Source organism: Protopterus annectens, chromosome 6.part0 (assembly GCF_019279795.1).
Source record: "Protopterus annectens isolate FY-2018-M chromosome 6.part0, PAN1.0, whole genome shotgun sequence".
Taxonomy (NCBI): Eukaryota; Metazoa; Chordata; order Ceratodontiformes; family Protopteridae; genus Protopterus; species Protopterus annectens.
The window spans coordinates 638,855,049-638,876,300 of NC_056737.1; the positions used below are offsets into that span (position 1 = coordinate 638,855,049).

The following is a 21,252-nucleotide window of genomic DNA, read 5'->3' on the forward strand; positions in this document are numbered from 1 at the left end:
CCTCCCACCAGGATGCATGGACATCACTGGTATAAGCACATCAGCTAATAGCAATATCTGATCTCTCATACACAGCAACAGCCAAGTAATCCTGAGGTGAGGCTAAGATTAAACAGCTGTCCTAACTGTGGGTTTAATTCCTCATTGAGTTCATGAAGCACACAGCCGGGGACACCATCCGTCCCATGGATGCTGTGTTTTTGCCTTAGTGAGGGCAGTTCTCACCTGGGCGTTGGAGATGTTTGGGGGCTACAATCCTCTGGAATAGATATCTCTCCTTTTGGGGGAGGGGGAGAAGTTTGCACTGAACCTGTCAGCCAGTATGTTGGCAATGTGTGTAGGTTCAGTAATTTTCACATCATTTTGAACTAATTCTGAGCATATCTGGGAGTTTCCTCCTAGGTTTCTAACATAGCTAAAGAAGGCCTTATGATTCTCTTTAGAGTCCTTGGCGATTTTTCTCTCAAAATTTGCCTTGGATGATTTTATGAGAGCTCTTAGTTTTTACTTATAATGATCAAAGGTGTCTTACCTTTCAAGGATTTTGCTCTATCTTGTAGTAGCTTCCTCCTTTTGTTGTAGAGCTTGTTTATGGCTGGGGTCCACCAGACTGGACGCTTGCCTTTGGTACAGAGAGTCTTAGTTTTGTTTGGGATTGCCTGATCCATGCAGTCCTGTAGGTGCTGGTAGAAGGCATTTGTAAGTGATTCAGCGGTTTGAGTAATGTTTACCACTGGCTCAGGGGCCTTAAAGGAGACCACACTAGTTTTTAGAAGTGTGAAATCGGCTTTTGAGAAGTTTTCACTGTGGTCGGTTTTGTTTCAGGTGGGGGCGGGATGAGGACCTCCAGCGAGATTAGTTTATGATCTGATCTCACCAGTGAGGGGTATACTTCCGGTGTTGAACATTTTGATCCCATGTTCGTGATGATGAGATCAAGTATGTTTTCTCCTCTTGTGGGGATGGTGACTAGTTGTTCCATGGCATTTGAGTTTATGAACTCCAGGAATCTTTGGGTTAGAGTGTTCGGCTTGAGTAGTGTTCCCAGTCTATATTAGGGTAGTTAAAGTCACCTAGTATGATGGTGTTTGGAGATACATTTATCCTCCAATGTTTTCAGGAAGGCCATGTGAGGTTCCTGAGTTTGAGAGGGTGGCCTGTAACATGCTACAAATTGCAGAGCAGTCTTGCCTATGGTTAATTGCACCTGGATGGTCTCCGATGCATCATGCTGCCACCAACCTTGAGGTGTGGGTGTCCTTTATGAATATGGACACCCCTCCTTTCTTGGTGTTGTCCGGATTTTGGGGCCGGAACGCATGATATGAGGTGAAACCTGTTAGTGCTGGGGTGCTCTCAGGAGCCTTGAACCAGGTTTCTGTCACAGCACAGACATCGATGTTCTCCATATTGAGAAGGGCCTCGAGTGCGTGCATCTTGAGATTGAGACTTCTGGCATTGAGCAGCATTACCCTTAGTTTTTTCCTTTTTGGTGTTCTAGGGTGGTAGGTTTAGAATTTGAGCCTTGCCTAAAAAGGCACTATGGGGGTGGCAAGAGCCTTTGCCAATATCCGGAAGCCCAGGGTGACAGGTGCAAGCCGTCCCTTGAAGCAGCGTGGCTTGTCCAGCATGTCATCCCAGGCAGACAGACATTGATCCCCTTTGAATGACACCAGAATTTAAGCCAATTATTAAAGCTGATCATCTTATCACTGTATTGTGGCATCATTCTAGGTGAAGGTAGGATACTGCTCAAGGTCAGGGTCATACCTGCCTGGGCTACATAATCAGAGAGCTCCTCGATGTCCCTTTTCATGTAGTCCAAGGAGGTACGTCTCAGGTCGTTGACACCAGCGTGGACAATGACTGAGTCGTACTTGTACCTGCTGTTGAGAGACCTGAGTGCTTGCGTTATGTGGCGGATTCTAGCGCCTGACAGGCAGCTTACTGTGACCTTCTCTTTACTCAGTCTGGTGAGCGGGACGCCAGTGTGTCTGACTATGGAATCACCAATGACAAGTGTGTCTGGCATTTTGTTTGGCCTTAAGGGCTGTGACTGTTTGACACTCTGACTGTGTGGTCTATGTGTTGCATGTGTTGGGTCGTGAGGTGGTAGTTGTTTGGGTGTCTGCTTTGGTGGCCTCTGCTGTTTTGGTAAATTTTTGATCAGAGCCTCAGTATGTCTTTGTGTGAGTATGTGTATGATTTGAAGTTGTGATGGTACCATGTGTGACTGGGTATGTATTGTGTGTGGTTACCTTCTCCTCCTGTCTGGTCTTGCCAGTCCTATGTTGAGAGCTCAGCCTCCAGTTTGGCCGTATAGTTGCATCTCTCGCATGTATTTGTGTTTTGTGGGAGAAGGAGAGGATTGTCTGTGTACATGAGGCAGTTGTAACATTGCCTCAATATTCCCAGGTTCACCAGTTGAGCTGGAGAGGACACTAGCAACTGATCCCTCGACATACTAGAAGTAGTAGATAAAGAGACTTTCAAAGGACTCCGGGAAGTGGGTTTTAGGCTGGTGGGGTACTATCTATAATAAGAGTGCTTTATCAAGGTGCAAGTACTGTAGGAGTAAGTGCTAGGCTTTACAGATAGAGAATAGTCTACTTGGGAATCAAGTAGAGATGAACTTTCAGTTATAGGATATGCTGGTTAGATCAGCAGTACAGCTCGAGGAAGGTAGTTTTAAGGGAAAATTGGAAGAGTGGAATTTAGATGGCCCAAATAGTTTAACCTTGTTTAACCGCCGCTGCTCTTGTGTGCAACAGTGGTAACTCCGCTAAATCGCTTACAGCGTTTAGCGTGTTTTATAGCAGGGGCTGAAGGAGCTAGAATTGGCCCAAAACGACCAATGGACTACTAGTTTCTGGCTGAAACTTCACCAAATCAGACAAAAGGCAGCTCAGTGCTTCCCACTCCCACTGGTAAGCAAAGAAACTTCCCTCCTTCCTAATAAGGCAATGGATCAGTAACAGGAACTAAAAACAAAGCCCAGGGATCAGCAACTCTGAAACTGGACTACTCTAGTTCAGTAAGGCGGAAAACAAGAGATTTTTTGTTTTATTACAGAGACAAGGAAAAAACAGACAGTAATTGCTGTAAATCGGCTAAGCGCACTTTAGTGTGTAGCCTACAGAAACAATTTGCAACAATTAGTAACTTAAAGTGCAATAAACAGTGTAAAATGCAGAAATCACTTAAAGTAGCAATAAAACAGGCGAAATGCAGTTGCTAGCTTAAATAACAGTGGGGAAGCCACAGAAAATACTTATATCTGGTAGAAAGTCACTCTTTTAGCTCTCTGCTGCTTGGATCACCCTGCAGGCCACCACGAGGATCTGTGCTGAGTTGGTACAAGCTGGAAAACGCGTGTTTAGCGTGTTTTATAGCAGGGGCTGAAAGGAGCTAGGAATTGGCCCAAAACAACCAATGGACTACTAGTTTCTGGCTGAAACTTCACCAAATCGGACAGAAAGGCTGCTCAGTGCTTCCCACTCCCACTGGTAAGCAAAGAAACTTCCCTCCTCCCTAATAAGGCAATGAATCAGTAACAGGAACTAAAAACAAAGCCCAGGGATCAGCAACTCTGAAACTGGACTACTCTAGTTCAGTAAGGCAGGAAAACAAGAGATTTTTTTTGTTTTATTACAGAGACAAGGAAAAAACAGACAGTAAATGCTATAAATGCTGTAAATCGGCTAGCACTTTAGTGTGTAGCCTACAGAAACAATTTGCAACAATTAGTAACTTAAAGTGCAATAAACAGTGTAAAATGCAGAAATCACTTAAAGTAGCAGTAAAACAGGCTAAATGCAGTCGCTAGCTTAAATAACAGTGGGAAAGCCACAAAAAATACTTATATCTGGTAGAAAGTCACTCTTTTAGCTCTCTGCTGCTTGGATCACTCTGCAGGCCACCACGAGGATCTGTGCTGAGTTGGTACAAGCTGGAAAACGCGTGTTTAGCGTGTTTTATAGCAGGGGGCTGAAAGGAGCAAGGAATTGGCCCAAAACGACCAATGGACTACTAGTTTCTGGCTGAAACTTCACCAAATCGGACAGAAAGGCTGCTCAGTGCTTCCCACTCCCACTGGTAAGCAAAGAAACTTCCTCCTCCCCAATAAGTCAATGGATCAGTAACAGGAACTAAAAACAAAGCCCAGGGATCAGCAACTCTGAAACTGGACTACTCTAGTTCAGTAAGGCGGGAAAACAAGAGATTTTTTTGTTTTATTACAGAGACAAGGAAAAAAAAAAAACAGACAGTAAATGCTATAAATGCTGTAAATCGGCTAGCGCACTTTAGTGTGTAGCCTACAGAAACAATTTGCAACAAGTAGTAAGTTAAAGTGCAATAAAAGCTGTAAAATGCAGAAATCACTTAAAGTAGCAGTAAAACAGGCCAAATGCAGTCGCTAGCTTAATAACAGTGGGAAAGCCACAAAAATACTTATATCTGGTAGAAAGTCACTCTTTTAGCTCTCTGCTGCTTGGATCACTCTGCAGGCCACCACGAGGATCTGTGCTGAGTTGGTACAAGCTGGAAAAACGCGTGTTTAGCGTGTTTTATAGCAGGGGGCTGAAAGGAGCTAGGAATTGGCCCAAAATGACCAATGGACTACTAGTTTCCGGCTGAAACTTCACCAAATCGGACAGAAAGGCAGCTCAGTGCTTCCCACTCCCACTGGTAAGCAAAGAAACTTCCCTCCTCCCTAATAAGGCAATGGATCAGTGACAGGAACTAAAAACAAAGCCCAGGGATCAGCAACTCTGAAACTGGACTACTCTAGTTCAGTAAGGCGGAAAACAAGAGATTTTTTGTTTTATTACAGAGACAAGGAAAAAAACAGACAGTAAATGCTATAAATGCTGTAAATCGGCTAGCGCACTTTAGTGTGTAGCCTACAGAAACAATTTGCAACAATTAGTAACTTAAAGTGCAATAAACAGTGTAAAATGCAGAAATCACTTAAAGTAGCAGTAAAACAGGCGAAATGCAGTCGCTAGCTTAATAACAGTGGGAAAGCCACAAAAATACTTATATCTGATGCTGGGAAAAGCCATTCAATGTTCAGTAAATAAGATAAAAAAGCAGGTCTTTAAGTGTTCAAAACCCGTGGTCCCTAATTTCAGATCCCTCTTACTCTTGCAACATGTGAAAGCTGTCAGCTCCATGGATTCTTTATTGACTGACAACTGTCATTTCAAAGAGGTAGTAAGCAAATGTTCAGCTGCCTGTATTTTCAATAGTTTGCTTAACTTTGTAGATAAATGGATAACAGCAGCATTTTACTGGCCAAAAATGAGACAAGTTTACATATTTGGAGTTGCAGTATAACTCATCTTGTCTCCTCATAAAAAGAGTTCACCAGCAACTAACACTTTGGAAGAGTTTCGGTTTATCTGTTTATTACACTTTACTGTCCTCAGATAGACACAGTTTCATGATGCATACATTTAGGTTGTGACCAGCAATGAAACCTACAGAATCTTTGCTTTCTAGCCTCTGTCATCCAGGTTGAGACAAATTTCTTTCTGAAACAGTATGAGAACTGAATAGGAAAAAGGTGGAACCTTCATGACCTGTGACAGGGAAAGAGTGGAAATAAAATCAATGAAAGGGTTTTGAGGCACTAAACAACATAGAAAAATAACTATGGAATGAACTTAACTAATTTGAAGGGAGTTCTTTTAGCCGTCAGCTGTAACAAGGTCAGTTGGTGCAATGGGCAAACCCCCAGTTGGTAGCAGGCATGGCCCTTCGTCCTCACTCACTGCTGATGGAGAACAAAAAGCCTCCATCAGACATACAGCAGTTATGTTATTAGATTTTTGTTCCATTTCTGTATAATAGATCTTTGCACTGCTTTCCATAGCTCTCAACCTTCCATCTCCAAAATGAGGAAAACTAGCCCTCATAATGTAGAACAAATGGGCAAAATGTGGAACACATACCAATGGCTTACTAACAACTTCACCTAGGAAGGCCATAGGATGGTTAAAATATGCTGATTTTACATATAAAGAAGATCTTTTAATGAATTGATATGATTCATTTATATTTACCATGGATTTCACTTAAAAAAATTCCTAACACTGAATGTGTGACAGAGTCTTTCAATGTGGAACATAGAGGAACTTTGAGGAACATGAACTTTTTAAGACCCCAAATGAGGCATGTTCCTCATAATGAGGTGCACTTGAGAGGTATGCTGCTTTCAGAAACTGTCTACAGTTCTTCACATCCATACACTGCAAGCAAATTGTTTAAGCAGCCACAATATCAAACACTTCTAATTAAATAAGTATCATTTGTACTTTCAGTTGCAAGGATGGATCAGTACTCATACCCAATAAGTACCTTTCCTTCAGTGCCAATTTTAGCCCCTAACAGTTTGTGCCCAAGGCAGCCTCAATTTTCACCCCACACTAGCTATGGCTTTGAATAAATGACACTACAAGGTCATATTACAGGTAAAAACAAATACAATGCACATGAAATTGTTTGCAAAAGAAGTAAAACTACCATAAGGAGATTAGTTAAATGTGAAAAATGGTGTGTGTGAGCAACAGTTGACTCCAATTTTAAAATATATCAGAATTCATTAAACATTTTTGTGACAGATTAATAAATAATGCAATAATAAAAACAAGTATACTGTACATGAGGAGCCAGTAACGTTTTAGCTTCTTTTGTATCAAATCTGGTGCCGCTAAGAGGTAAGTATCCAATCTGTTGTCCCTGTGCATACAAGAGAAAAGTGCCTGTTGGTGGGATGACTACATCAGGACGTCGAGTTGGCCGAACAGTTGGAGGAGCAACACTTGGAATGCCTGTTGAGAGAGGAAAAAAGAACAATGTTAACACTTCCAACCTAAACAGCTAAACATAATATGGAAAAAATATAAGAACATTTTTTCTACTTCTGTAGCAAAACTAATCTAGAAAGTACAGTTATGTAGGAAAGTACAGTTGTGCTAGGAATTTTCCATAAATGTAGATGTTTCAGTAGATTCACTTTTGCAGTCCTCGCTTTTGGTATATCTTTTGTACAGGTAGTCTGACTGACTGGCCAAGCTTCCTTAGTTTAACCTTCCCCAGGGCTTTGGCTGCAGCCCTCCCACCAGGATGCATGGACATCACTGGTATAAGCACATCAGCTAATAGCAATATCTGATCTCTCATACACAGCAACAGCCAAGTAAAAGATGTCAGCACCAAATGGAACAGCGCTGTGTGTCCAAGATCCACCCCATTGTTCCCTAATCTCTCTCTTTCTCTCTCTCTCTCCAGGAAGTGCTACCCTTCTGAATATGCTGTCCTTTGAATGAGACATTAAACTAAGGCCCCATCTCTGTTGGAGGTGGTGGTAGCTCAGTTGGATGGAAAAAATCCCATAGCAATCTAGAAATGCGCATTCCTGATGTCCTGGCCAAAGTTCCAAGAGTTAGTATGAATACCACCTTGGATTTCACCTGAAAAGAGGCCTTTTATCTAGTGAGACCAACCAGGTCAACAAAGTATAAATAAATAAAAATGTTTAGCTTTGTGCAAATAAAATCTTAGCTGTCTGTGCACATCTAGGAGAATGAAGGATTTCTTCTCTGTTCTGTGGCTTTAGAAAAAAGGGCTAATGAAAGACTTGACTAAGGGACAATTTAGAAATTAATTCAGGCATGAAGGAAGGGTCAGTATGGAAAGATACTTTATCCCGCTGAAAAACGAAGAAGGCTTTTTTGAGCATTAAGAGCTTAGTTCAGAAATTCTCCTTGTAGAGGTAACAGTCACCAAAAACAGTATTTTCCAAGACAGGAACTGAAGGATAGTAGAAGCAGCTTATTCAAAAGGTGCCATGCTTACTTTTTCTAGTACACAGCTGAGATCTCATGGTGAACAAATTTCCTTTGTATGTGATCTAAGGCTAGGAACTGCATAACAGAAGGCCTGCACTTATTTAGCTAGATAGAAATTTCTAGCAATTGGTTTCCTATCTTCCCTCATAACTTTACGTATGTCCTTTAAGTCCATGTGCCTACTTCGAATCAATGTGAAATCATCCAAACCATGAACTTTAGAGTGGCTAGATTGAGGTGAAAGACAGACCCTTTGTTCTGAGTCAGTAGGTCCACGTGTTGATGCAGCACGTGCCACTTTCCTCCTGCTAGATTTCTTAATAGAGGCAATCAGTGTTGCTTTGACCAAAAGGATGTCAATCAGAATCACTTTTGCCTTTTCATTCCTCATACTAAGTAGTTCCCTGGTATTCTGGGGTATTAGATGAAAGGCATAACTGTCCCTTAAAGTCAAAGCAAGTCTTAAGTCCCTGGATCAGGTAAGTCTGATCTGTTTTGATTTGTGGATATGCTACCGGCCTATCAGAGTGGAATCTAGTAATGTCTTATATACCAGACATAGATCACCTGTCAGCAGCTAAGTACAAGGTGTTGAGGTGATCTGCATAGGATGTGTTGTAAACACCTTGTTTTTTTGTCTGGAAGGAAGGTATTGCTGAGGTTGGTGCCCAGATGAGTTCCAAAGATGACTAAGTTCTGTAAGTGTGTCAGGTTTGACTTTGCCTTGTTGATGGTGAGATATTTCTGAAACAATACAAAGTTATCTCCAAATCTTTAAGAATCACTTGCAGGAACTCTGCTTTGATGAGGACGTTGTCTAGAAAGGGTTAAATGTGGATCCCCTTATGTTGAAATAGGCATTTTGTAAAGATCTGGGTGTAGTAGACAAGCCAAAATTCAAGGATGTGAACTGAAAGTATTTCCATTCCACTGTAAATGTGAGAGATTTTTATTTATGTATTTATTTTTGGCAATGGGGATGCACAGGTTGGAGTCTTTTAAGTATGGAGTGAGTATAAATGCCTAAATTGGGATGAGTGGTAAAGCCTAAGAGGATTTTGAGAAATTTGTTAAGGTAACCCATCCCAGGATGGGTATCCATATACTTTCTTTCCTTTGAATCAGGAAGAGTCTTGAGTAAAACCCTCTTCCTTCCTCTACAGTTGGGACATTCTCTACGACCACAGACTGCAACACTGCTTGCAGAACTGCAGGGATTAGGTTTACATGGTCTTTTTTGAACAGCTGACATGCCCCTGCCTTTTGGAAGATCTTGGAACTGACATTTCTAATCTTTGTAAGAGTTGTTAGTACCCACTGATCTTGGATGATGTATTTCTGCTTTCTTTCAATGAAGGCTAACTGTCCTCTAAATTCTTAATAAGGGAAGAAAGATTGGGAGTAGGTTGGGGTAGGCTTGAAGGGGGCACTGAGGCTGTACCTTTGCTGATTCCTCTTCCAGTTATGACCCTGAGGGCCTCTGGGCTTCTCTTTTGGCCTTGCTTGACATCCTCTCTTGTATTTCCCTTTTCTCCTTGGTCAGACATGCCACTTTCCTGTTTAGGGTGTAAAGGCCATGTCTTTTTAAATAATCACTACTGAACTTAGGAGCTTGAGGTTGGAAAAGCTGCTTGACAGATTGCATAGTCATGACTTTTTCCTCCAGCTTCTCAAAGACATCTTGCACAGTGATTCCACAGAGGAAATCCTTATCCAATGGTACATTTAGGAGCTCTGCTTTAACATTCTTTGGAAGATGCATTGTTCTCAAACATGCATAGATAATAGTCCATGTATTTGCCACCACACATGATGCATCCACTGTATCACAGACAGATTTTTGGAATACTTAGCAACCTGAGAAGAGAAGTCTTAAGCTCCAGCCTCTAATGGCTCAGATCTTTACCCTGTATCCTCTCTGCCTTAACCTTCATTTTCCCCATAGGGACTGCTGGTAAGAAAGTGTGTGCAGTGGCAGTTCTAGGCTGTGAATAAGAGGTTTGCAGAAGTGTACACCTTTTTGCCAAATTTAGTATGTATTCTACTGTACCCATCATTGTCAATAAGGCTTCTAATAGGACTTCTCAATGGAGGTTAGGGTTCTACTTTGCTAGACTCCACAGACACAACATCTGGGTCAGAGGAATGCTTTTGTAGAGGTACATGCAGTAATCCTTGACATATAAAACTGGTCAGACTTCCTTGGAGTAGGAGAAGGGAATCTGGCTCCAGTGTAGGTCATATACCTGAGCTACGTTTCACGGTATCCTTACTCTTTTACATCAGAAAACATCCTTCATCCTTTGAAGGGTGTCTCCAAAGGAGAAGTTGCCTGGAGGTGAAGAAGAGGAAGAGGTGCCCTTAGTATCTGGATCTTTAGCAGAAAGTATCTGCCCTACACAGGCCAGCTAATCTGCCTCATCAAGAGTCATAGGAATCAGAATCTTCAGGAGGAGGATCCACCCTTTTCCTTTTTAGACGTGGTCCCAGATACCTCTGCAAATTCCATATCTGGCCTTTTCTGTTTCAAGAGGAACAGAACCACCTCAGTCAATTCAACTTACGTAAACTGCTGGGCACTGGTTTTGTCTTTTGTACCCTGTGGCATCAAGAACAGCCACCCTTGACATCTTGGAGTGCAGGCAGGGAACTCAAACCTTGATGCAGTCTCCAGGAACCTCATCTCAGACAAGGACTCAGGGAATGCTTCTCCATACCATAATTAGGATATAAGCCTACAAAACTGAAAAGCCTTCAGTTTCAGGAGGCTTGACACAGAAGTGTGTCCAAGAGGATATGGGAGATGCCATTTGCATGGCAGCTTGGAGATTATTTGTACCAGATGCCTCAGCAGAAACTGAATCCAAGGTAGTGGGGCTGCAAAAGTACCTCACCACAACCACAGTCACTTGACTCAGGGAAGCTGTAGTAATCCAATGCTATGTCCTGGGTATCCTAAGCCTCTTCTTTGTTTCTCTTAGCAGAGTACTTTGGTGGGCACCATTTAAGCATGGAACCTAGAATACTCCCTTTCTTGGCTGTGAACTCATGGAAAAAGTATGCCTTATATGGATTGTCCTTTGTGTGAAACAGACACAATGTAGACAGGAGTCCACATCATGTTCTGCAATGAGGTATAATAAAAATCTGTTGAGAAGTCCTTGTGTGTAATCTGTTTCCCACATTCAGTGCAATTATTCACTTGAACAACAGCCTCAGAATCCAAACTGGATTCAGAGTCAGACATTCAGCTATTGGTCAGCAACAAGGAGATAAGAAAAGATCACCTACTGGGTACTTATCTGTCTCTTGGAAGTAGGCTGACTGATGGATTGGTAGCACTGCAAAAACATACAGCTCTGCACAAATGCAAGACAAGAAACATCTGAAGATGGTGTCAACTGACAGACATTTTATACCACTAGGTGGAAGGCTTTGGCAAAAAACATAGGGAAAGATAAAGCTGTTAAAATCTGGTTGGCCTGTCATGCTATCTGCTGACAGCATATCCCAAAAGCAAGGACTGCAACAGTGAATACTACAATTAACATCTTGCCATGATTGTAGGCAATCAAGTATGTTTACTATTGCGTATGTCTGACATTTGGGGCTTCTAATGAGGAAGGCCAGATGTCCAGCCTGACATCTATATCGATTTACCCCATACTCTATCTGGTGGGTGGACACCCATTTTGCCTGGAAAGCTGTATGCCTGTGGTATAAGAGAGAAATCCACACACACCACCTTTAATTCTTTCTTGAACCTGTAAGAGCAAATTTTCTAGCAGAAATCAGAGCATAAGCTGCACAGGTGACAGATACCCCTAGGTATGGCAGACTAGAAAGCCCCCAAAATTCCCTTTCCATATACTAAGACAACACAAGGGGGTACCTTGTTGGATTAGGAAAAAAGGAAAGTGCATATAAGTTGACTGGCTGCCCAACCACACTTCAAGTTAGGTACACTTGGAGGGAGGAAAATTGTACTTCAACAGTGAATATACTTAAGCATTTACAAGTTTGGTAAATTACTAACACAAGTGTATTATGTTTATAGTATGGGTCATTGATGCAATACTAATGACTTTTGGGAAGATTTCCAAAGATTATGGACTACTGGGTGGCTGTCTCTGTTCAGGTATGTGTTGAAATAGTCCTTCAAGAATGGCCATGGTACTTCTGCCCTAACTCTAGGAGTGATGACCAGTTTTTAGTGTTTGGAGAGGTCCAGACAGATTATCAGATAGGCATTTCCTACATGGCCTGATTGCTGAATGCCCTAAGGAAGGCTGCATTGGCTACTGTTGGTCTTCAGAAGTAATCCATCCCATGCTCTGGTACAGTTTGGAAGGTGTAACAGACAGAGGTACAGTGAGCTAACCATTTTGAGATGGTCTTTTTTGAAATAAACTTGCCTTCCCTACCCAAAGCAAAGGCAATGAATAACTGATACGATTTTGTCACTTCTTTATTTCTTGCTAGGTAAAATCTCTGTTGCACAACTAAATAACAACTGGAGATACGGATATCCAAAATATTTAATAGTGGAATTTCACAGGCATAGACACTTAGAACAACGAACACTCTGTTAACCTAGGTTTCGTCTACAATGATATAGACTTCTTCAGAACCAAAATCTCTGTTGCCTTTGCACATCCAGGGTATGCACATTCCTTTCCAGCTTGCTCCCTAAGAAAGAATAAAACATAGTAAAATCAAAGTTTTTGCAAGCATTTATTTATTTGCTAGATGAAAGCTTTATTATATTTGATGTTCTTTTTTAATTTATTTGCTTTCTCTTAAAACTTGGCTACCAAAAAAGCAATTACTAGAAAATGGAAATCAAAGTCGAACCTAATTGTATTTGAAGTATTTAATATTAAAAAATAGACAATTGAACTGGAAGAGGGATTTTTTTTAAAAAAAATGAAAGGTGCAAATTATATAGAAATAAAGGAAATTTGTGGGAATACTACAGGCGGAATAATGTTCAGGAGGAGGAGGAGGGAAATTTAAGGAAATACAGGAATATGAAGCATTGAATATTATAAAAGAGATAAAATAACTGAAATAGGGGTCTTTAGAAAAAGGAACAAGCAAATTAAAGAGAAATAAATGGAAATTGTGTGAATAATACCTGCAGAATAATGTTCAGAAGGAAGAGTGAGGTTTAAGGAAAGGTAAGAATTCAGCAGTTTATGCAATGGACTAATGATAGTTACAAAGAAAAAAAAGATGTAAAATATATGCAAAAAGAAAAATGTTAATATGGTTTGTTTTCTTTTTTGTTAATGTATGTCTGCCTATGTCTTATGTGATAATATTTTACATCATTTCAATGCAAAAGATAGACTTAGCTGGTTGATTTGGAAAAGAATAATAAAGACATAACAATTTAGCATTTATATATTGAGTGTTAATTGTCAACCTGAGAATGCCAGATTACAAATACAGATGCTATGACAGAATTCATACATGAGAGGGAAGACTGACACAAGTATCAATGGTGAATTTAAGATGGCTATATTAATATATTGTCTGCTTACTTTGTAGGTAAAATAAATGGACACATCTGCATCTACATCTGTTTACACATATATATGCACACACACACACACACACACACACACAGACTCACACACACATACATATAATTATATATATATATATATATATATATATATATATATATATATATGTGTATATACACTATTTATATTTATATATATGTATAGAGAGAGAGAGTATATAGTGTTGGCTATTTACATCTTTCTAAGTGTCCATTACTCCATGGGTTTACACCACTGTTGTTTTAGTTTCAGTTTTGAATTCTCAGACATCTCATCTCTCCATTGTTGAATTCAGCTCCACTATAAAACTTCTTGGGTGACCTATTAACTATTAGTGAATAAACTAGTTTTACAATTTAACAGAATCTGTTTGGTGTTGCAATTATTTGTGCACTTGAAATGAGTAAATAATTTGAAAGGTGAAATTGTAAAGGTTGTCTTTGATTCCCATATGTTCATGTAGGCATTGGTAGTCCCACAGCTGGCTTAGGTTTAGGCTTGCTGTATTTCAGGTTTTACAACTTTTGAAAACCTTAACTAGAACAGATTCAAATTTAGGGTGTTTGTTGCCAAAGATAACCAGAAATTTCTGCAGTTTGTCAGCAGAGTCAAGTCCAAATCACATATGACGTTTTAGCATTATATTATATTATATTATATTATATTATATTATATTATATTATATTATATTAATAACAGATGATATGGGTGTGGTATACTGAAGATTTAGGGTCTATATTAAAACATCGAAGTTTCAGAACTTTGAATGTTCTAATATCGACCCCTATTCAGCGAAAGCTGAAAATATCGAAGCAAAAGAAAACCAAATTTTTTCCTAGGGAAAGAATTTGGTTGTCCGTTTCTGTTGCTTCGGTATTTTCAGCGCTGTGGTGGAAAGTTACAGGTAGTGTTCAGGTAAGTGTGCGACTGAGTGGGTTAGGTTAGTTAGGGTTAGGGTGTGGGTTAGGTATGTGTGCAATTGTGTGGATGTGAGGGTTAGGGTGGGTTAGGTGAGTTAAGGTTAGGGTGCGGGTCAGGTAAGTGTGCGATTGTTTGGACGTGAGGGTTAGGGTGGGGTAAATGAGTTAGGGTTAGGGTGAGGTGAGTGTGCGATAGTGACAGACCTTAGGGTTAGGGTTTGGGTTAAGGTAAGTGGATAGTTAGTGGTGTCTGTGTATAGCTTAGTGTAGGGTTAGGTGTAAGATTTTAGGTGTATGTGTGTGATTTGCTGTTTGTTTGGTGTGCTTGTTTTGTGTGTATGTGTTTTGGAACAGCAAATTTTTTCCCTAGGAAAAAAATCGCTGTTCTGTATGTTCGATGTTTTCAGCTTTTGCTGAATTGGGGTCGATATCAGAACATTCAAAGTTTTGAAACTTAGATGCTCTAATATAGACCCGAAGATTTACTCAAGGTTGTTGTGGTTTAATCATGTGGGCGAAGCTCTCTCTCATTGGTTTCTCCTTCACTCTGATTGGTTTCAAGTGTCCGGTTTTCTAAGTTTATTTTTTTTTTAAGTGTAAGAAATGTGAATTTGTATGGCATATATTAATGGAAGATAGTCTGAGTGACCAGACCTTTTTCCATTGGTATATGCTTGGATTTACAACGAGCAAAGTGGATGGGCTGACCAACCAGTGTGCTACTTTTTGAATGTTAATGGTCAGTCATATATTATATTATATTATATTATATTATATTATATTATATTATATTACATGATATTATATTATATATATTATATTACATTATATAAGGTTTGCCCAACTGGGCAGAAAGCCTATTTACAGAGAGGACCCAGGGAAAAAAGTGTCACATCAGGCAACAGGGAAGTGAAATGAAATACAGATGAATGGATAATGTTATAAATCCGGAGAAAAATGAACAAAAATAGCTTAGAAGATTATAACATGTCGGTATCAAGAGGCTGAACATTAGCTGATTCTGTATAGATAAACCCAACCTTTACATATGAACCAATGTTGCAGCAGTCTCGCCATCTGTCAAAGTTTCTGTGTCTTTCTGAATCCCACTTTCAGCTACACTGCCTTGATTTTCTTTATTGACAATATCAAATAAATAATGTTCTGAAGTTCTTAATTTAAATATGACTGGGTGTTTCAGCACTTCTGTTTTATTTTTCACATTTACCATAAAGTACTTCTTTCAAAGAGATATTACTGAATAACAGGGGAGTATTTAATAGAATAATTTCTGTTTCATTCTGGGATTTTGTCTGACCACTTATTACTCACCTTGTGGATCATACAACTCTTTCATCTCTGGACGTGAATATTGTACTATTTGCTTTGTAGGTTATGATAAACTCATCTTCCTTGTTTAGATTATTATTATTATTATTATTATTATTATTATTATTACTGTAGCCATGGTGGTGCAGCGGTAGCGTTGTTGCCTCACAGCAAGAGGCTCTCCCGTTCAATTCTTGGCTGGAGCGCCTTCTGTGTTGAGTCTGCATGTCCTCCCCGTGGTCGAGTGGCGTTCAAAAGACATGCGTAGAATGGGTGTGCCTTCTTTAAGGTTGGGCATTGAGCTGGCACCTCAGCACCCGTAAAAAATCTACTGCCAATCATTAGCAGACCGGAGTTCCCCTGTGGTGACCCCAACCGGGAAAAGCCGAAAGAAGAACAAACAACATTATTATTATTATTACTATTATTATTATTATTATTATTACTATTATTATAGTTATTAAGGCTATGTTTTTCCACACATGGCATTGTACATGCAGTGCCAAAAGGCAGTGGTTCCCCAAGGATTCCACAAAGTTTGTAAGTCTGTAACATACTTTTCTGAAACATTAATTAATTTAATTGTTTTTGCCCATTAACTTAAATTGCTTTGGACTGGACAATATTTTGTCCAATGGAATGTGCTTTAGCAAATAGCACAGTTAGAGCTGCCACAGTGGCCCATAGAAATGGAACAAGAGAAAGATTCCCCTAGCTGGTTACTACTTAGAGATACTGTACGTCTTTTCTGGGCAGTGAAGAATGTTGGGTTATGGCTTACTAGAACCATCTTTCTGCTGCTATGATTGCTGGCTATTAAACTAGTAATAGTCTTTTAGAAAATATTTCATAGAGGAAAGTTAAGAGTGACATGCACTTAAAGCTTTTGACTCTGTATACATACAAAAACACTTAACAATTTAAATGTCACTACTGGACTGAGGGAGTCATGCCATGCTTTTATATATGATAATTTTGCTTAAAATAAAGAATATTATCACTCTATGGAATAGTACAGTCTCTAGTAACACCTCAAGCAATGTATACTCTTCACAAGGTAATCATTTCTTTTCTCTTAGAGACATAATCATATAATCCAGTCAGTTTACCTATGCTGGTGAGTTAAAGCAAGTCCTGTGCAGGTATTTGGAGAATAGTGACCCTGACTCAGCCTGAAGGCAAAGTGCCAGTGCTTGGTTCTTCTTTTCCAGATTAGTATGACAGCTCCAAAATGCATTCCATATCATTTTCCTAGCTTTCATGCAGTCTTCTGTTATGAAAAGACAGTTTATAATCTGAAGCCATCAGCTATTGTGTGTTACATAGATTGCAATATGACAGCTTCAGTTTCCTTTTGTTAGTGAAGAAAATATGCAGCAGAAAGAAGCACAATTATACAGTGTGTTGCTGGGCGGACTAATGCTCAGAATATCTGCTTGAAAAAGGCTGATACATGCATACGTATATGCATACATATGCATACATAAAACAGTAAAATCTCACTTAACCGGCACCCGTGGGGATTGGTAGATGCTGGATAAGTGCAGTTTCCGGTTGCTTGAGAGCCACTTTGCAATTTTTGATTGGCTCGTATACTGGCATATGAGCCATTCAAAATTGCTGGTTGCTTGGGAGTGCCGGTTGCTTGAGTTCCGGTTAATGGAGACTCTAATGTATGTATATATTTACTTATTTATATACTTAATTACTGCATAAATAAGTTGGTTCAGCATTGGCCACTTTTCAACTGTGACCTAAGCCAATAGGCAAGCAGATAAAATATAAGTATCATCTCAGGATGGCATACAGGAGAAACAGTAATTGAGAAAAAGACTAAGACACGGATGCAGACACAGAGTCTCTCTCTCTCTCTCACACACACACACACACACACACACACACACACACACACACACACACACACACACACACACACACACACACACACACCTGCAATGCTTAGTCAGCCATTTGACTTGCCCCTTATTTTCCCCATATTTTCAGCATAAATGCATTAGACTTTCACTAGTAGTTTTACTACATGAGGCTACTAGGATATGTTTTTTCAAAACTCACCATATAAGAAGGACAGACTATCATAATCTACCAGGGAAGATGTCCTAACAGATTAAAACTTTGCACATAAACATTTACACTTTATTTCTCAAATATTAACACTCTAATTTTCCAAACATCACTAGCAAAATATTCAAGCTGTAAAACTTTTTTTATTGAAAAACAACAAAATAATCCAAAAAAATAAAAAAACACCTTATAAAACTCACAGAAGAAATACAGCCAAGTCAATTTAAAAAAGTTGAAATTCGCAACAAATGGGATAAACAATTCTATGAAGGGATAATATTTATCCCATTTGCTGCCAGCTTGGATGTTTTTAATTGTCTTGACTGTCGCAGGTCTCTTGTATTCAAATGAGACACTCAGGCTGGGTATGCATTTAAGTTGTTTACTATACATACACACATTAGTAGCTGTAACTTGTATATATACTTTGTACTTCATATGGTTAGTGACTGACTTGTTATTTCTAACACACACATATGCATCTCCCTTCAAGCTTACATTCACACTGACTGACTATGCAAAATGGCACTGATCTCGCATGTGCTCAGTAGGGTCTATATTAAATCGGCAAACGCTTAAAAAAGCGAATGCTGATTTATCGACCCCATGTAAGTGAAAGCTTACAATCCCGAACACTCGGAACAGCGATTTTTTTTCCCAGGGAAAAAAAATCGCTGTTCTACAAAAAAATAAAAATAAAAACTTCAAAACATTACATAAAGTGGGGGGCTTTGTCCCCCACACCTCCCTACTTAAATATACCAACTCTGAGATCGCACTACAGTGACGAAAACAGCAAAGTAACAGAGGTGGCCAAGTGATTTCTTTCCCAGGGAAAGAAATTGCTTATATGCTGTTTCGTTATTTTGCTGTTTCGTGCTTTCAAGTTCGATCAATATGCATTAGAAGGATTGCGTCTTTGATTATGTAATAGGAACCCGCTCAGTAAGTTACTATGCGCATGCTGTCTATCTACAGTGGCTGGCTAGGTTAAATATATGCACTGATCTACATCCTCCCTCTTTAATTTTGTTCGACATTGCAAAATACAAGAACAAAAGCATATTTAAGAGACATTACTTCAACATTTCAATAAAACATAACTGATTTGAAGTCCAAGTCACTATGTATTTAGGATTGGGTTTGCAAATTCTACCCAATCTAGTTACATACAAATTCTGACTGGGTTTAGCAACAGGGATAGTCTCTGGGGATTCATTCAGTACTGGAACATCCAGGTTTACATCAGACTTGTTTAAAGAAAGCACACTGTTCTTTTGAATTCAAACAATTGACAAGTCACTCTGGAAATTAGAGTCACTGGCACAGGCAATCTGCTGTGGCACTAGTTCTGAGATGGGTAACACATGTCTATGATTCCTTCTGTAATCCATTCCTTCAGGTTGTATTCTGTAAGATCTCGGTTCTTCACAAATGTCCTTTGTGATTCCTACATGATCATAACCTTTGGATTTTGCATTCTCACAACTTCTCCTTGCAATAATGGTCAAAAGGATTTACTGGTCTTATTATAGTACAGCATTTGTGACTGACGTTTTCTTGAAAGATGAGCCTTGACCACTCTATTGTTCTTTGCATTTGGTACTAATAATTGTTTGCCGATCGGAAGAGTTTTTTGTATTTGTCTGGACATCAATCTTTGAGCAGTTGAAATAAGCAAGTTGTCTTGAGGAGTGTTTCTGAGATTGCATAAGTTAAGGAATATATCGCTACCACCTCTTTTGGATTTCTCCAACAAATATTTTGCACTATGAACTGCATATTCTGCTAAACCATTGGCTTGTGGATACTCAGGACTACTGGTAATATGAACAAAGTCCCAAGACTCAGCAAATTTCTTGAACTGCTGACTAGTATACTGTGCACCACTGTCAGACATGACTTTGTGTGGACTACCATACACAGAAAAATGTCACTTCAATTTTGTAATGACTGTGCTTGATGTCAAGTTAGGAAGTGGTCAATTTCAAACCAATTTGACTAAGAGTCTACTAACACTAAGCAATGTTGACTATTCCATTTGAAAATATCTGCAGCAACTGTCGACCATGATAATTCAGGAATTTGGTGTAGATGAAGTGGTTCCTTTTGTTGATGGGGTTCGGTGCTGTTGCAAATTGAACATGCTAGAGTTTCCTTCTCTATATCTTTAGACATAGACGGCCAAAATACAATGCCTCTTGCCATTCTTTTTGTTGAATCAATACCTGGGTGACCACAATGCAAAATTCTAATATATTCCTGTTGTAATGCTTTGGGAACTACTACTGTTGGACCTTTCATGATGATTCCATCTTCCATCGGGAGCTCATCTCTGTAAGGAAAATACTACTGAATGTCAAGTGGTAAACCAGTTTATCATGTTGGTCATCCTTGACTGATAACATTTTTCATCTTCTGGAGAATTGGGTCTGAAGATGTATGATTTCTGCGTTCATCAAGCTGTGATGATGAGAAATTTCTGACTTCCATGACTTCTAAGGCTGCTGTTTCATTCTCATGCTGCTCTGTCATTTGTCTGTGTGTGTGTGACAAAGCATCTGCAAGGTACAAGTGTTTGGCCTTTTTGTAAACAATATTGAAATTGTACTTTTGCAATTTTAACATCATGCATTGCAATTGAGCGGGGGCTGTATGTATTGCCTTTTTCAAAATTGTCACTAGTGGTTGATGATCAGTCTTTATTTGGACAGGTCTGCCATAAATACAATAATTGAACACTGAACATGTGAACACTACTGCCAAAAGTTATTTTTCTATTTGTGTACAATGCATCTCTGTTTGGGTTAAAGTTCTTGATGCACAAGCAATGGGTATGCCTTCTTGAACACATGCTGTACCAAGGCCATACCTTGAAGCATCACAAGAGTTATAGGTTTGTGAACATTATAATATCTCACTGTGGGTGGACTGGCAATTTTCTTCTTCAGAATATCAAATGCTCTTTGGTTATTGTTCCAACCAGGACCAGTTTACATCTTTGCATGTCAACTCACATAATGGTGCAGAAAGCTTACTTAAGTCTGGGCTGAACTTTCCTAAATAATTGTCCATAACTAGAAAATATTGTGAAGAAGTGACATTCTCTGGAACTGGTATTTCAACAATTATTGTTTGCTTAGACGGATCTGGCTGTAAGCCAGAACTTGTAAACAAATGTCCACATAAGTAACTTCTTGCAGTTTGTATTTACATTTCTGAGGATTCAGTTTGAGATGTATTTCATGTGCATGGTCTAGAACTTTCTTGAGATTTCTATCATGTTTGTCTTAACCACTGCCTCCAACAATAATGTTGTCTACTATAATAGCACATGGACAACCAAAAAATATTTGTTCCATGGCATGTTGAAAGACTTCACTGGCAGAATCAATTCCAAATGGCATTCTTAAAGATCTGTATCTACCAAAGAGTGTACTGACTGTGGTTAACAATGAAGATTTGCAATCCAGCAAATTTTGCCAAAAAGAG

At 39.4% G+C, this 21,252-nt stretch overlaps 1 protein-coding gene across 1 annotated transcript in view; it reads right to left on the reverse strand.

Moving 5' to 3' along the window:
• NID2 (nidogen 2) overlaps positions 1 to 21,252 on the reverse strand; it is an 891,289-nt gene that overhangs the window by 139,773 nt on the left and 730,264 nt on the right. The window contains exon 15 of the mRNA XM_044074330.1: positions 6,667 to 6,836. Within this exon, the coding sequence (XP_043930265.1) occupies positions 6,667 to 6,836 (170 nt within the window). The remainder of the gene's footprint in view (positions 1 to 6,666; positions 6,837 to 21,252) is intronic.